General features: G+C 52.7%; 1 protein-coding gene across 2 annotated transcripts in view; it reads right to left on the bottom strand.

Moving 5' to 3' along the window:
* Positions 1-16297, bottom strand: part of COL5A2 (collagen type V alpha 2 chain) — a 113350-nt gene that overhangs the window by 18553 nt on the left and 78500 nt on the right. For both annotated transcript variants that reach the window (XM_084892407.1, XM_084892408.1), the window contains exons 18-36: positions 15797-15850; positions 14907-15005; positions 14360-14404; positions 14149-14247; positions 11953-12006; positions 11072-11179; positions 10214-10267; positions 9694-9792; positions 8366-8419; positions 7401-7499; positions 7243-7296; positions 7092-7145; positions 5865-5918; positions 4904-4957; positions 3204-3248; positions 2760-2858; positions 1873-1980; positions 1564-1617; positions 187-240 (exon numbers count right to left, since the gene is read on the bottom strand). In XM_084892407.1, coding sequence (XP_084748533.1) covers positions 187-240; positions 1564-1617; positions 1873-1980; positions 2760-2858; positions 3204-3248; positions 4904-4957; positions 5865-5918; positions 7092-7145; positions 7243-7296; positions 7401-7499; positions 8366-8419; positions 9694-9792; positions 10214-10267; positions 11072-11179; positions 11953-12006; positions 14149-14247; positions 14360-14404; positions 14907-15005; positions 15797-15850 — 1341 coding nt within the window. The remainder of the gene's footprint in view (positions 1-186; positions 241-1563; positions 1618-1872; positions 1981-2759; positions 2859-3203; positions 3249-4903; positions 4958-5864; positions 5919-7091; positions 7146-7242; positions 7297-7400; positions 7500-8365; positions 8420-9693; positions 9793-10213; positions 10268-11071; positions 11180-11952; positions 12007-14148; positions 14248-14359; positions 14405-14906; positions 15006-15796; positions 15851-16297) is intronic.

The raw sequence follows: 16297 nt of genomic DNA, 5'->3' as shown, positions 1-16297 counted from the left end.
CCATGGTGGGAAGTGGAGGGCAGGGAACAGGGAGCAGGGAGCGGGGAGGGCAAAGAATGGGGAGGGAACGGGGAGGGCAGGTAACGAACATGAATAGCCAGCGGCCATGCTTTATGGGAGGGCAAACACCGAGAAAGAGCCCGCATCCAGGCCCCGTGGTTCTGACTCCCCAGAAGGACTCGTTACCTTTTCTCCGGTGGGACCTGCGGGACCCGGGGGGCCCAGGGGGCCGGGCAGACCCTGTGGGTGAGCAGAGGAACAGGGCGCTGAGGGGAAGCACGCACCCAGTCTCCAGGTTAGACAGACGGAGAGGGACTGTGCTGGGGCATGACCTACATCAGCAATGCCACCTACACATTCTCCACACCTTCCTCTCCGGTCCAGAACAGTCTCGCTGGGTTTTCTCCCCAGAATGTTCTCACCCCTCCCATCTAATCCAGCTCACCCCGTGTGGCCTGCCTTCACACAGCGGTCCGGCTCCGTGCGGCTCCCTGCCAGCGGCCCTGATCTCGGCCTATTAATGCTGCTGACACCTATTCATTTAAAATTCGAGTCTACACTGAAGAGACATGTCTTCTTTTGTACAAAATGCCATATTCTTCCATTCTAATACACTGGCAACATGTCTCTCTTTTACTTAAAAAGAGTGGCGTGTGCTAATGCACTCGGCTTTCCCCTCCTCCCGGACGTCAGGAGCGTCGCAGCCAGCTCCTCTGAGAGCGGGGTCTCTCGCTCAGAGCCGGGGAGCTGCCACGGGACACAGACCGGGTCTCCTGGCCACGTGGCCACGGACGCCCTCCTCCGCTCTCCCTCAGCCGCGTTTCCCTGATACACGTGTCCCCTGATACACGTTTCCCTGATACACGTTTTCCCGCCTCTTCCTGGGCAACCAGACAGGCACTCGCTGCTTAACTCCTGCGTGTGCTGCTGAAGAAGCTCAAGGAGCAAACATCACATTCAGTTTTATATTATTAACAAGAACACGAGGAAACGGTATTAAATTCTCTGGATCCAGAGTGGAACAGCATTCCTCCAGTAATACAGTTCCTTAAAGGAGGGGATGGAGTGAGAAAATAAACGTACACACTTTCTTATCGAGAGAACACGTATTCATGTCCCCTTTACTGATGCTGATTCCTCGCCCCGTGTTTCCTCACCCCGACCTCCAACGGACTGCGAAGCACTCATCTCAGCTTCGCTCTACAGAGCTCCGCCCACCTCGCCTGGCAGGAGGCCTAGCCCCGGCCCACCCGACCAGCTCCTGACACTGAACACCTGTGATGTAGAAAGATGAGCGGCCTCATGGCTCACAGCAGTGACCTCTCACGTCTCTCCCCAGCGACTTTCCTTCCTGGCTGCCTTCCTCAAGGAACGCAGAACGAGTGTCCATGGTTGATCAGCACCTGACCTCGCTCTGCTCGTTCTCCAAGCCCGACCACCGCGGGAGCACCGCCAGCTTTATGCTGGGAAGTCCAGGCTAAGTCACACGACGATGATAACGCTGACTCCAGGGCTGGGCTGGGGGAGGGGTGCGGGGGGGGGGGGGGCGAATGGTTCACTTACTCTGGCTCCGTCGTTCCCAGCTGTGCCTTCCGAGCCCTTCTCGCCGATGCCGCCCTGGGGAAACAGAAGGGCCCGCGTTCGTCCGGCGTCTCCCCCACACGTGCTCAGAGGTCTCCTGGGCAGGGCGCCACCTCTTATGCTTGGAGCTGTGTCTCCCTGAGCTTAGAGCAATGGCTGGCCCTGCATATCCCCTCAATAAATATTTACTGAAAATGAGTGAGTGAACGTGACCCAGGACGGTGGAATAAAGTCCGGCCAGGAAGTCACGATCAGAAGGAAATCTAACGGGAAGAATAAAGAAAGACTCACCCTGTCGCCCTTGGGGCCCGGCGTCCCGGCAATCCCGCGCTCCCCGGGCATGCCCTGCAGGCCTGGCGGGCCCGTGTCCCCGGGGGTGCCCGCTGGGCCCGGGCTGCCCTGAAACGAACCGACAGGAAGGGGTCCCCTCAACATCCGAACGGAACCTCCCGACCCACCGCGCTGGGAGCCGAACAGCAGCTTCTCAGAGACTTCCCACGGTACGGCTCGTGCTTACGGTCCCATTGGGGAAAGTGCCTCTGAGTTCATTAAAAACAACCACCAGACCCGCTGTTGAAAACAGTTTATGTTTTCAACTTTTCTCTTTGGGGACATTGAGCACTGATTCAAATAGAAATGATGGCGCTTCCTTTGTTTTTTCTTGTTTTGGTAACATCATGAGGAGGGTCTACCAAAGAAAGGAGATGTTGCATTTAGAGAGTATTTCCATTCTCTCTGTAATAACCCATGAGATGAAGCTGGTTTTGAGGCTCATCCAGTGATCACATTGAAGAAATCTTATGCAATCACTTTGGATCTTAAAGGTTTGCATCATCGTGAAAAGCTCTTCTTGAGCTGTGTGCGCTGAAATGGGCCACCTTGTCTTCCGGCGACGTTAAAATGGCGCCCAGAAGGGACCGGTGCTGATGTTTGCCTCCTGCTGTGTTGTAGTTTAGATTTTGCAAAAACAGCATTCTTCCACGTGTTCTGTAAGCGGGATCGTGGAACACAAAACAAGAAAAGCGGAGCACAAACCCCAGCACCACCCCGAGACTCCTTTTCGGCTGTGCGCAGTCCCGGGGCAGCCTGGAGGTGCTCGGTAAGGATTTGGTGAAGAAGAAAATGAAATAGCCAGCTAACCCGAGAAACACGAGGACACGTTCTCTGTCCGCACTCACCTTGGGGCCGTCGGGGCCGTGCCCGCCGGCCATCCCCTTCTCGCCGGGCAGCCCTGTGATTCCGGGCTCTCCGCGCTCCCCCGGGTTCCCGCGCTCCCCCTAGCACACAGGGGATTCAGACAGCCTCAGTGCTGGGGCTACACGGCCGTGAGAACATTCCTGAAAGCACGAGAAGGCTCCTCCCGGAGAAACGCTTAGAAATGCTCAACGACTGAGGCCTAGTTTCCCAATTCAGGGACAGGAAATAACGGTGGAGGCAGGACAGAGTGGTTTCGCAGCACAGAGTATTGCTCATGGGGTTGGTTTGCAACACGTAGAAGAATGTTAATGCTCCAGGAAAGCCCCGTTTAAGGTACTACTAGCAAGAGGCTACTAGCTTTTTAAACTACTAGCTTTTCAAACAGAAGCCAATGGCAGCAGTGACTTGGAAAGGAGAATACTTACTCGAGGTCCCAGTGGGCCCACAGCCCCTGGTTCGCCAGGAACTCCCTGTAAGATACATTTTAAAACGTTGGAAGAAAATCTCTGAGCTAAATTTTGTTTATTTATTAGAAATATTCCCAGATCATACACCTAATTTTTTAACGCACTATTAGAAGTCTGCCTAAGCCCAAAATATTGAAGAAAGATGTGTCCACTTTTATGAATAGAGTGGGTATCACATAAATTGGATGGAAATATTTCTCCAGGTAAATTTATATTGTAACTGAATATTTGATTTTTGGCAATGAGAACATACAAAATGTTATCTTCCAAAGTGCATTCATTTTTTTAGAGATAAAATAATATATAGACTAAAAGCCTTTTATTTCCTAATGCAATGTGGAAAAGTTTTAAGAGAGGAAGTATTAAATTAAAAGCAGTAGAGTACTGGTCTTTTGAATAAAGCCAATTCCACTCAACTCAGTAAAAAGCTCTTGAACATACACTGTGGTGACACACTCCAATAGGGATTGTGGGTTCAGACTATGGCAGCCATGACTCCAGTAAAGTTTGTTTTTAACTGTAGAAACGTTTGCCAAAGAAGACTTCTTTCTTTGATAAAGATAATCACTGTGGGTATAAAGTAGGCCCTTGAAATTGTCTTCATTGAGGTGTGCTCTTCCTGAAACCCACATCAAACTGTAGTGCCCCTACTTACAAACCCCCCATCAGCTGTCGATATTCTAAGAGGAAGAACACAGCGGACTGGAATTAAGACCCTCTGTGATCCGGCCCAAATCCCCCCTCCAGCCTCCCTCCTCTGAGTTACACTCGGCACTCCTGACTCACAGAACTGTGCTCACGGCCTTAACTTCACCTTCGTAGTGTCCTTCCTGTTCCACTCACCTTTCCTCCTCCGCTCACCATCCTCATCCTTCACATCTCAGGAAAGTTATGACTTCATCCAGGAAACTTTCCTGACCCTCCCGTCTGAATCAACAGCATCGTCTGTGTTTCCATAAACACGGTGCTCCCCACCATAGCCGTTAGCATCACAGTAACGGTCCCCCTATCCTTCTGTCCCCGACTGCCACATAGCTTAAGGGCAAGGCCATGGCCATCTTGTTCAATCGGTGAAGGCCAACCAAGGCTTAGTACAGCTAAACACGCAGCACTCAGCAAACACTGGCTGAATGGTGGGATGACTGAATTACGCAGAGGGAAGTAAATTAAATAAATCCATGTGCTCATAAAATGATAGAAATAAAGTAGTATCTGTTCATAACAGCTGGAAAAGCCTCCAGTGAAACCCGGCCACATGACTAAGATCCGCTCAGGGATTAGGAGCAGTCGTGGGAAGCATCTGACCTGGGCCCCAAGCCCGTGAGCTGTGCGGCCTCACATCTGTGCGCCTCTCTGCGCTCCGTAGCGAGGGCTGATAATAGCAGCGGGCGGTTTTGAACCAGGAGGCCTGGCTTCGACTCCCCCTCGGGGCCCAGGCCTGGGTTGCGATCCCCAGTGTGGGACATGCAGAAGGCAGCCGATCCATGATTCCCTCTCATCATTGTTATTTCTATCTTTCTCTCTCCCTCTCCCTTCCTCTCAGAGATCAATAGAAAGATAATATATGTAAATCAAACCAGAATGGAGTCCCGCCCATAATGAGTGACGTTAAGAAGCAGTGGTTTTGGTAATGCTGTTCTTCTTCTTTAAGCACTCACCTGATCGCCTGGCTTTCCACCTTCCCCGGGAGGCCCTGGGGGGCCGGGAAGCCCCTGAAACCAAAGCAACAAGGAAGGTGTGACTCGGGGAAGCGGACAGGCCACCAGGTTAGACCTTCTGCAACTACTGAAGCCTCCGGGACGCCATTTCCAGCAAAAGATCCTGTTCCCGCACCAGCTGAGCACACAGACTGAGCCTCCCATCTCCTGACGTGCCCACAGAAGCTCGGTGACAGTGCAGGCCTTCATTTGCATGTCACTTAGCCAGCCAACAAAGAACAGTTCGACAGCAGGCTCTGTGGATGTGTAGGTCTTTAAAGGCTCTGGAAACAATCTATCAGGTTACTAGAATACTACTGAAAAGTTTCTTTTCTCCAAGTTCTGCTTATCCATGCTGCAGAATAATCTACCACACCAATATATTTACATAAATTATGAAAATTGTTCAACAAAATCATTCAGACTCTGTGCCAACAAAATCAGATACCCCTTAAAAACAGTTAAATAAACGTCACTGAGACATGAAGGACATTTTTTAATCTGTGAATAGCTTTGGGTTTTAATCAGTTTTTTAGGGGAAATCTATTCTTTTTCTTTGAAAGAAAATGTCTACCCTATTTCCTACCCTATTTCCTAAAAGAGGGATGTCTTGGAAATTATAGAGCTATGCATCATTTTATCATAAAATCTTTTCACATTTTAAAAGAGGGAAGGTGGGGGAGGGTGGGGGTAAGGGGAAAATATCAACCAAAGGACTTGTGTGCAAGCATATGAGCCTAACCAGTGGTCACAGACAACGGGGGGGAGGGGGCATGCGTGGGGAGGGGTTTGGGATGGGAATGGGGGGGATGAGGACAAATATGTGATACCTTAATCATAAGGAAATTAAATAAAAATAAATAATAAATAAAAGAGCGCACAGTCGGTGGGAGAGGGACTGAAGGACAGAACCAGCGCGTACCTGGAAGCCGGTGGGGCCAGGGGGGCCCTGCTCGCCTCTCTCCCCAGCGAGGCCCTACGTCAGGAGGAAAGGAAACAGTGAAAATGCAGAGCCCGACCTCACCCTGCTCCCGGCTGTGAGACACTAGAAGGCTCTCCATTTATTGTGTCTCTTCCAATCGCATGTTGTCCACTTGGGCCGGACACTGAACTAGCACTAAAGTCATCTACTGGTTTGAGGTCCCTGCTAGCGAGAAAACACCTTTCCAAGCCAGCAAGGGGCCCGATGACATGCGTTTATTTCTTCATCCAAACAAAACGTCTGGAGCCAATCATAACGGTCTGGGGAAACTGGATAAACTGGATTCGGAGAATTCATTTCTTTCACATATCTAATCAAAATGGTTTTATTTCCATTGCAGATTATTTCCAAATGTCAGAAAAACCGTTAATCAAACCTTCAAAACTAGTCAACAAAGCTAGCGTTTTAATCCGTTTGGTATTTTAAACAGATAAAATGCCAAAATATTTCTGATAAACACTTCGTTTTACAATGGTAGGATGAAAATATACCCCCAAGGATACTATTCCTTTTCGGCCCCTCAAAAGAAAAGCCAGCTTAAGTAAATGTCTGTGAGACACGTTATTAGAAAAAGATAGGTAATATCCGATATTTTGGTATTTTAAATAAAATTCAGTATTAAATGTTAAGCAAGCTCTATTTTCCTTTAGCTGGCATATTTTTCAACAGTGATCCACAGAGATGACGAGGTGGCTTTTGCTCTGAGCATGTTACAAAGATTTAAAATGGAGAAGCCAGTCATCCCATTTTAAAAGGCAGAAGATTCCTTATCGAAACCGGTGTGGCTCAGTGGATAGAGTGTTGGCCTGCGGACTGAAGGGTCCCAGGTTTGATTCCGGTCAAGGGCATGTACCTTGGTTGCGGGCACATCCCCACCGGGGGGTTTGCAGGAGGCGGCTGATCAATGTTTCTCTCTCATCGATGTTTCTAGCTCTCTATCCCTCTCCCTTCCTCTCTGTGGAAAATCAATAAAATATATTTTAAAAATAATAATAAAAATAAAAAAGTAAAAGGCAGAAGATTCCAGCACGGGAATCAAAAGGAGAGAAGTAACTGGAATTCTCCAATCTGCACTTATTTGTTTCCCCCCAGAGTTACCGTCAGTAACGTCCTGCACACACACAACGAAAAGCGCAGCATGGACACATTTAACAGAAGACCACGTACCGGGGGGCCCACGGGCCCGGAGGGGCCGACCTCTCCGTCCTTCCCCGGCGCGCCCTGGGCCAAGAGAGAGGTGTGAGAGGAGGGCCTGAGGATTGGGGTATTTTATTTTATTTTTATCTTATTTTTCTTTAGCAGGAAATGTATACGTTACCCGCTGTCCGGGGACACCGGCATTTCCTGCTTCCCCAGGCTTGCCGGGATCTCCCTACGGAACAAGGAGAACAGACTCGCATGTCCCTCCGTGCGTGAAAAGCAGGCCCGTCCCGGTGAGAGCACAGGAGAAGGCGGGCCCGTGGGACAGGTACTCACACTGCTCCCCTTGGGGCCGGGCAGCCCCATGGTCCCGGGCTGCCCCCGGATTCCCACGGAGCCGGGGGGCCCCGGGCGGCCGTCCTCCCCTGGAGCGCCCTGCGAAGCCACGGAGCCACGTGAGTCCGGTGGGAGTTCTTTCTGAACATCGCAGCACCCGCCGCCTGCCTGTGCTTTCTATACAGCTTACCATGGGGAGAGGTCTACCAAAGGACTGTGCACACAGAGGAGCCTAACCCGTGGTCCAGGACAGTAGGGGGTGGGGGCATGAGTGGGGAGGGGTGGCGGTTTGGAATGGGGGATTGAGGACAAATACGTGATTCTTAATCAATAAGGAAATTAAAAATTAAAAAATTAGAAATAATAAATTTTTAAAAATAAAACACACTATGTTTTTAGTTACCCGCCACGTTTATCTCCGTGAACTAGAACAGTGAGTGTCCACAAAAAGAAGCAGAAGCTGTGGAAGTGTTTTAACTCTTTAGAACAAGAGACTTTATTCTGACTCCATGCCCGAGCTTCGTCTCCGTGTCTCCTCATTCTCAGGTGAAAAGAGGACCCTCTCCTTCTCCTTTTCCTCTGTGGCAAGGAAACCTCGGGACTTCCATTCACACTTGAGTGTGAGGCATCAAAATGCATGCCTCCTGATCTCTTCAATGTGTCAAATGGGAAGGAACATCGAGAAATACGAATGTTGCTAATAGACAAGTCTCATCAATATTAAGAACACATCATTTTGGCTTTTCCACTGGTGTCCATGAAGTAATTTTAATCTCAAACATGTACTTCAATAAAAAGTGATTAATTCTGGTCAATTTGAAAATATGCAGATCCTAACCATGTGCGCCCCGGGGCAGGGCCCTTTGACCAGATAAGCACGGTCACACGCACATGATGGACAGCTTTAGCCCCTGCGGAGGGCGCGTCCAGAGAAACACGAGTGGGTGAGGGTGTGGAACACTTACCAGAGGTCCGAGCTTCCCTTCAGGACCTTGCACCCCAGGATTGCCTGTCAGACCCTGGAAGTCAAAGGCACGGTCAGTTTGTCGCTGACCTCAGCTGAAGGTTCCGGAAGCAAACAGAGCATCACATTCATAGCACCAGGTTCCACCGGCAATGGCCGCGCCTCAGAGTCCCAGAGACACATTCATGGACCACCCGGGCCTCACCTGGAGGCCTCAGAAGGATGCTCAGAAGGATGCAGAGGACGGTGGGGCAGCACTGGGGGGAGGGAGGGGCTCTGCCTCCAAGGCATCCCCAAGCCTCCTGCAATGCCCAGGCCAGATGCCAGGGCATGAGTCTACCTGACGGTCCAGGGGCCACCCAGGCTTGGAAATCTCACGTAACCGCTGTCTGTACCCCACCTCCAACACAGTACCCTGGTCCCAGCGAGGGCAGTGCCCTGGTACAAGTCACCCCCAAAGCAGAAAAGCCAACGCTGTGCTCCCACCAGGTTTGTGTGGCCCATTCAGCGCCCCCAGTCCAGACGCGGTGTAAGACCAGGCGTCATTTCCCTGTGGGCACTGCTGGCCGGCACCCAGCGGCACCCGCTCATCAGACTGAGGGCAGCGCGTCTGAGCAGAGATGTCCCATCAGAAGGAGGAAGGCGGGCGTGGCCTCAGTGCTGGGTTCGGGAGAAAGAACTCATGTGGAGCCCCGTGTACCATCGCATCACACTTTTTGTGTAGCTCCTTTCTCCTGAGGGCACTGCTGGCCACTGAACAGGAGGGCACTTCCAAAGTGGAAATAAACGTTCAAGAGACGGAAACTATAGCTTACATGGCACTTACCATCAATTCTCTCCATCAAGCCAAATAAGTTATCAAGCAAAATATATGTGAAAACTTACAAACAGAACTTTTTTTTCATGTAAAGAGGTAAAATTGTTAATACGGACCCTTTGAAAAGGGAAGATTAGAACTCAGTGTGTTTCTATACATGACAAAAATAACAAACCGGTATTTACAAAATAACGGATTGGGTCAAAACCAAAAAACAAAGCAATGTTCCAAGTTGTGAACGTGAGCTAAAAAGGAAGAAAGAGAGAGAGAAAGGAGGGATGGACATAGAAAGGGAGGAAGAGAGGGAGGGAGAGAGGGAGAGAGAGAGGGAGGGAGATAGGGAGGGAGAGAGGGAGGGAGAGAGGGAGGGAGAGAAGCAGGGAGGGAGGGAGGGAGGGAGGGAGGGAGGGAGAGAAGGAGGGAGGGAGGCAGGGAGGGAGGGAGGGAGAGAGGGAGGGAGGGAGGGAGGGAGAGGGATCACCCTTCACACAGACAGACGGCCATGATCTTACCCGAGCGCCTGGCAGCCCTGGTTCGCCGGGGCGTCCTGGGTCCCCCTGCCCGCCTTTCGGTCCGGAGGAGCCCACAGGACCCCTCTCTCCTTGCGCCCCCTGTTCCAGAGCAGAGCACACGTGTCAGGGGAGCGCGGGGAGACACGCGTGAGCACACAGGGAGCCCCCGGTCTCCCGGCCAAAGCCCCAGCTGGCAGACATCGTTACTGAGACGGCCGGTGACAGCCGCGCTCCCATCATTCAGATACTGGGGGGAGAGACAGAATTTCGAAAGAATCTACATTTCCAGACGAAGGAGGGAATACGTGCCAGCTCAAGGACATGGCCACGACCTCTTCCGCTCAGCATTTCCCTGACGCGCGAGGAAACAAGCTCCTGTGCCCCATCGTCAGCCGCCCCCCCCCCCCCCCCGACGCCGCAGCATCGCACGGATGGGGTGGCATTAGGCCTGACCCCTGCGCCCCAAGCTTTTCTGGACCTGGACCCCCCGCCCCGGGCCACGGCCGCAGAGAGGCCTCACCTTGGGTCCCGGTAGGCCGTCCGAGCCCGGGAAGCCGCGGTTGCCAGGAGCACCCTGCGAAGGAGCAAGAGGGGCTTTGTGACATGACGAGGGGCTGACGTCCATCTTTAGTCCTGACGCTCAGCCTCTGGTCGGGCCCACAGGGCAGTGGGTGCCCACAGGGAGAGCCCACACACAGAGATCTCACATTTCGAAGGACATGTAAGCTCCGAGCCCGAAGTGACTCTGAGCAAGACACATTCCAACAGCTCCTGGTCCGACCAGACCTACCCGGACACGCACCTCGGGAGGCAGAGCAATGGTGCCGTCCACACGGGCATCACCGCCCACGGCCCGGGCCTGGCTCCCCCGGGGCGGACAGGGGCCTCGGCCCGGCTGTTCCCCCCGCGCCCTCCCGCCCCGTCCTCCTCCAGGTCTGCTCGCCCGCCAGCTCCCCCAGGGTCCGGGCTCCTCTCCTCACCCGACGGCACCAATCACACCCCGAGCTCCGCCCACCGCCCGCCCTGTCACTTCCCGGTGTGCCCGCCGTTATTAAACCTGTCCGCAGTTTTCATTTACCTGTCCACCTGCTTTGTCTAACTCCCCATCCGAGTGACCCCTGCTTCCCGCGCCCCCCCCTCCAGGACTGGGACCGTGCCGTTCGCTCCCGGTGTCCCGGCCGCACGGCCCCGGCGGAGCGGTGAGCAGCTGGTGTCCGCTCGTCCCTCGCCGGTGGACGCAGACACGGGGGCTGGCGGCCTCGAACTCACAGGCACCGTGCTGCCCCCTCCTGCACGCCCGTCTCCTAGCTGCTCTGGTCTCCTCACTGTCCCCGCTTACCCCCCGGAACCAGAGAGCATGCTTTGTGACTCAGTTTACCCTTTCTCCCACCGGCCCTTGAGGACCCACTGCGCCGGGGTCGCCGCGGGGACCGCGTTTGCCTTCTTCGCCGGGGGGGCCGATCGGGCCCTGAATGCCGTGGGGCCCCTGTGGGAGGAGGAGCAGTTAGTTACCGGAAAGCCATTCAGCCAGGGAGGGGGCGGGAGGTCACTGAGGAAGTCGGCCACACGTGTAATGATGTCACACGGGCTGTCCATGTATGTCACATAGGCTGTGTCCATGTGTGTCACATGGGCTGTCCACATATGTCACATGGGCTGTGTCCATGTGTGTCACATGGGCTGTGTCCATGTATGTCACATGGGCTGTGTCCGTGTGTGTCACGTGGGCTGTGTCCATGTATGTCACATGGGCTGTGTCCGTGTGTGTCACGTGGGCTGTGTCCATGTATGTCACATGGGCTGTCCACGTGTGTCACACGGGCTGTGTCCATGTGTCACACAGGCTGTGTCCATGTGTGTCACACTGGCTGTCCATGTGTGTCACATGGGCTGTGTCCATGTGTGTCACACGGGCTGTCCATGTATATCACATGGGCTGTGCCCATGTGTGTCCCACGGGCTGTGTCCATGTGTGTCACATGGGCTGTCCATGTATGTCACACAGGCTATGTCCATGTAGGTCACCCAGGCTGTCCATGTATGTCACATGGGCTGTGTACATGTGTGTCACATGGGCTGTGTCCATGTGTGTCACACAGGCTGTGTCCATGTATGTCACACGGGCCGTCCATGCATGTCACACGGGCTTGTCCACGCCCAGGAACGCACTTCCCACAGTTCCCGTTCGCAGACGCGGCACTCGGAGCCGCCGGCTGCTGGCGCTGGGTGTGTGCTTTCACTCAGAAAGGAGGGCCTTACCGGTTCTCCTTTGGGGCCAGCTTCTCCTTTGAAGCCCGGGACTCCTGGGTCGCCCTGCAATGAGAGCATCGTCAGCAGAGCGCCCTCCCTGCCCCTCACCAGCCCGTGAGCCCCGAACAGCCAGGGCTGGGTCAGGGCTGCCAGCAACCCAGACACGTGTGTGTGAACTTTCAAACTCAGCGGGCCCTGGGGGCGGTGTGTTTATCTCACCGCGTCCTCCAGAGCTCTGTTTTTAAGGTTGCTTTTTATTTCTCATGCTAGAATGATTATAATTAGCTAGCTATTATTCCAATCCGATCATTAGGATGAGAACCAATCACCACGTCTACAGAAAACCTACACAGGGTTTATTTTGGGAAATAGATTCGATCACCTAGTATCGGAATAATTTTATTTTTTTAATATATTTTTATTGATTTCAGAGGGGAAGGGAAAGAGAGAGAGGGGAGAGAGAGAGAGAGAGAGAGAGAGAGAGAAACATCAATGATGAGAGAGAATCATTGATTGGCTGCCTCCTGCACACCCTACACCAGGGATCAAGCCTGCAACCTGAGCATGTGCCCTTGACCAGACACGAACCTGAGAACCTTCAGTCCACAGGCCGACGCTCTGTCCACTGAGCCAAACCAGCTAGGGCCAGAATCGAAATAATTTTCTATTTATGTTCTATCTATCAAGAGTTTGACAACTTCATCTCTATGGGGCTTTAGGGGTTTTCTTAGTTCAGGGTTTTATGGACATGTGTCTTCTTATTCCAATTACAGTCGAGGTTGTAGGAAGCAGATTGCTAAATTGAGGACGTGATAAAATGTGAAGTATCGGCAACCCTCATGTTTTAATAAACCTGTCACCAGCAAGAAGAATTTATCAAGAATTAATAAAACCAAATTACTTGGAACAGAATCTAAAATATTTGGTTTAAGCAGAACTAGAAAAAAATATTTTTTAATGTATCCAGCTAAAACATATGTGAGCACAAGTTTTCAATCTGTTTATTCCTTATGGGCACTTCCTAATATTTTTCCTAGAAAATAATTTCTGTAAAATATGGAAACTCATGAAATATAACAACGTGTTGAAATCTTTCTTCAAGTACCATATGATTTCACTTACATGTGGAACTTAATGAACAAAATAAACTAACAAACAAAATAGAAACAGACTCATAGACACAGAGAACAGACTGACAACTGTCAGAGGGACTGGGAGTCGGGGGGCTGATGAGAAAGGTGAAGGGATTAAGTAAAAAAAATAAATAAATAAGGAAAAAACCTCATGGTCACAGGCAGACAGCAGTGTGGGATGACCAGAGGGAAAGGGGAGAGAGAAAATGAAAGAGGGGAAGGGGGGTTCATACAGATGGAAGGAGACTTGACTTGGGGTGGTGAACACACGATTCAGTATACAGATAATGTACAGGGTTCCCCCAAAAATGTATACGCACACGTTTTGAATAATGATAAAGATTGAATAATGATACGATATGTATTCAAATATACTTCATTTTCAAAATTGAGCTACCAGCTGTTAAAGTGTATTCATTTTGGGGGGACACTCTGTATTACAGAATGGTATACCTGACACCGATATGATTGCACTGACCAATGTCACCCCAATGAGTGCAATAAAAATCAAGCCCTGGCCGGGTAGCGCAGTAGGTTGGAGCAGCGTCCCGATCTGCCAAGGTTGTAGGTTCCATCCCCATCGGGGTCAGGGCACGTACAAGAAGCAACCGAACATGCAGGAGTAAGGGGAACCACAAACGAATGTTTGCACGGTCTCTTTCTCATCAATAAACTAAAAATTAAAGAAACTGAATGAAAGAAGAAAAACTCCCAAGAAATAGTTGTGGACTCCATTTTCAGTCACATCATCATCATTATAAGTCCCCGTTAAGCCTCCACACCTCCCCACACTGGCTCCCTAGTGTTTCCATAATGTTCGTTACTCAACTACTCGTAAAATCCTGGGGCATCAGGTTATGACCTTACTGTTTTACATGGAAAAACCACTAACGTGACGTTCCCCTTTGAATTCGAACATCAGCCCTGTGTGTGAACACCGGCTTCCTCTTTGCCAAGGCCCCTGCCTTCGCCCGCCTCCGTCAGTGAGTCCCACGGTGTCATCGCACCCGATGCCGCTCCCCCCGGGACCCCAGCCCGGCCCCCGACGGCAGGCGCGGGTGAGAGGACGTACCGGTTGGCCGCGGATTCCCGGGAGGCCCGTGCTGCCCTGAGGTCCTTGGGATCCGGGGGGCCCTGCCAGGCCAGGCGGCCCCGAGGGGCCCGCGGAACCCTGGAGAGTGAAGAGAGACACCGTGAGCAGACGAGGGAGGGGGGGGGGTCTCCGCCGGCGCCCACAGCCCCGGGTCCCCTTGAACCTCGCGCGGCGCAGACCGGGTGCTCACCGTCGGGCCTTTGGCGCCAGGAGTGCCGTCCGTCCCCACTGCGCCCTGCAAGGTACAGGACAGCCATCAGACACGCAGCCTGTGTAGACATCTGCCATCTTCCCAGAGGGGAGCCGTGGTCACCACCAAACCCAGCTCCCCCGCGGTGAGGACAGCGTCTGTGACTGTCCCATCGCAGGCCCGGCTGGCAGCGCAGACGGGAATGGACTGTCTCACCAGGGGCAGCAGCAGGGAGGCGGGCGGGACAGGCTGGGGAGCAGCCTCTGTCCCGGAGCTGCCCGCGGCCTCCGGACACCACGCCGGCCTCCGGACACCACGCCCGGCCTCCGGACACCGCGCCGGCCTCCGGACACCGCGCCGGCCTCCGGACACCGCGCCGGCCTCCGGACACCAAGCCCGGCCTCCGGACACCATGCCGGCCTCCGGACACCATGCCCGCATCCGGACCCCACGCCCGGCCTCCGAAAACCACGCCCGGCCTCCGGACACCACGCCCGGCCTCCGGACACCGCGCCGGCCTCCGGACACCACGCCGGCCGGCACTTACCGGGAGGCCCTGGGAGCCTGCGGGCCCGGGCGGCCCCGTCTCGCCTCGCTGCCCCTGCGGGCCTTCGGGGCCGCGAGCCCCCGTGGGACCTGCTTCTCCCTGAGGGGGAAAGAGATGTCAGCACGGGGTGATTCAGAGTCGATGGCCTCCTTGAGTTTCACATCTTCCACCCAAACACTTAGGGCCATGGTTGGCAAACTGCGGCTCGCGAGCCACAGGCGGCTCTCTGGCCCCTGGAGTGTGGCCTGGGCGAGTCTGTGTTGAAGAAGTGGCGTTAGAAGAAGTTTAAAAATGTGGCTCTCCAAAGAAACTCCAATCGTTGTGCTGTTGATGTTTGGCTCTGTGGACTAATGAGTTTGCCAACCACCACAGTGTTTCCCAAAGTGTGGTACCCACACCCCCAGGGGTACGGGAAGAGTTCGGTGGGGATATGCACTGCACCGTGCTTAGCTGCGCCTAATTCTACGTTCTCATGAGGACGGGGGGTGCTCAAAGTTAAGAAAATTACAGAAGGGGCGCGCATATGTCAAAGGTTTGGGAAACACTGGTTTAGAGCATTCGGCTGGTTCTCACCGCCAGGTACTGTCGACAAGAACAGAGTTCCAGTTCAGATTCAACTGCTACCCTTTGCAGCTGCCACGAGAGTCTGCCTCACGGCCGAATGCAGCAGATTCTCTGACGTGTGTGTGATCATAAGTGACTCTCTCTTGGTTACATATTATTTAGTAATCTCATTTTTACATTTTCTTTACTTTTTCCCTACCATATGGACACAGAGAACACTCTAGACTCTGTCCTCAGGTGAGAGCACCTCTGACTCTTGGGTAAATGAAATGACGTTCCTCACGTTGGGATGCGTGTGATTAAGAGTAAATATGACAACGCCTTACCTTCATCCCAGGATTTCCTGGAAAGCCAGAGGAGCCAGGAATCCCCAGAGGACCCTGTTAACGGAAACCAGAAAGATGCCGGACATGTGACTAAACCAGCATCTACACACGTCACCATTTCGTCTTTGACAAAATTCTCTACTGTGACACGTAAGAAAGAATAATCCACTTAGCACTGTGAAATCACAAAAATAACAGTGTATTTTAATGTAAGTACCTGCCAACATGAAATAGTGCCAAATTCTATTATGTGTATTCTTCATGTCCGTGGGTGGTGAACATAACAGGATTTCCTACTTGCCACACAGCAGATTGAGTCAGTAACAACCACAATTTGTTGAAAACAGTTGCTTAAGAAATACATTTTTGCCCAGCTGGTGTGGCCCAGTGATTGAGCATCGACCTAGGAACCAGGAGGTCACGGTTCGATTCCCGGTCAGGGCGCATGCCCAGGTTGTGGACTGGATTCCCAGTCGGGGTCTGCAGGAGGCAGTCCATCAA

The sequence above is a fragment of the Pipistrellus hanaki genome, assembly GCF_964339955.1.
Source record: "Pipistrellus hanaki genome assembly, chromosome: 8".
In the NCBI taxonomy this organism is placed as follows: Eukaryota; Metazoa; Chordata; class Mammalia; order Chiroptera; family Vespertilionidae; genus Pipistrellus; species Pipistrellus hanaki.
This window is presented reverse-complemented; position numbering and strand designations above follow the sequence as displayed.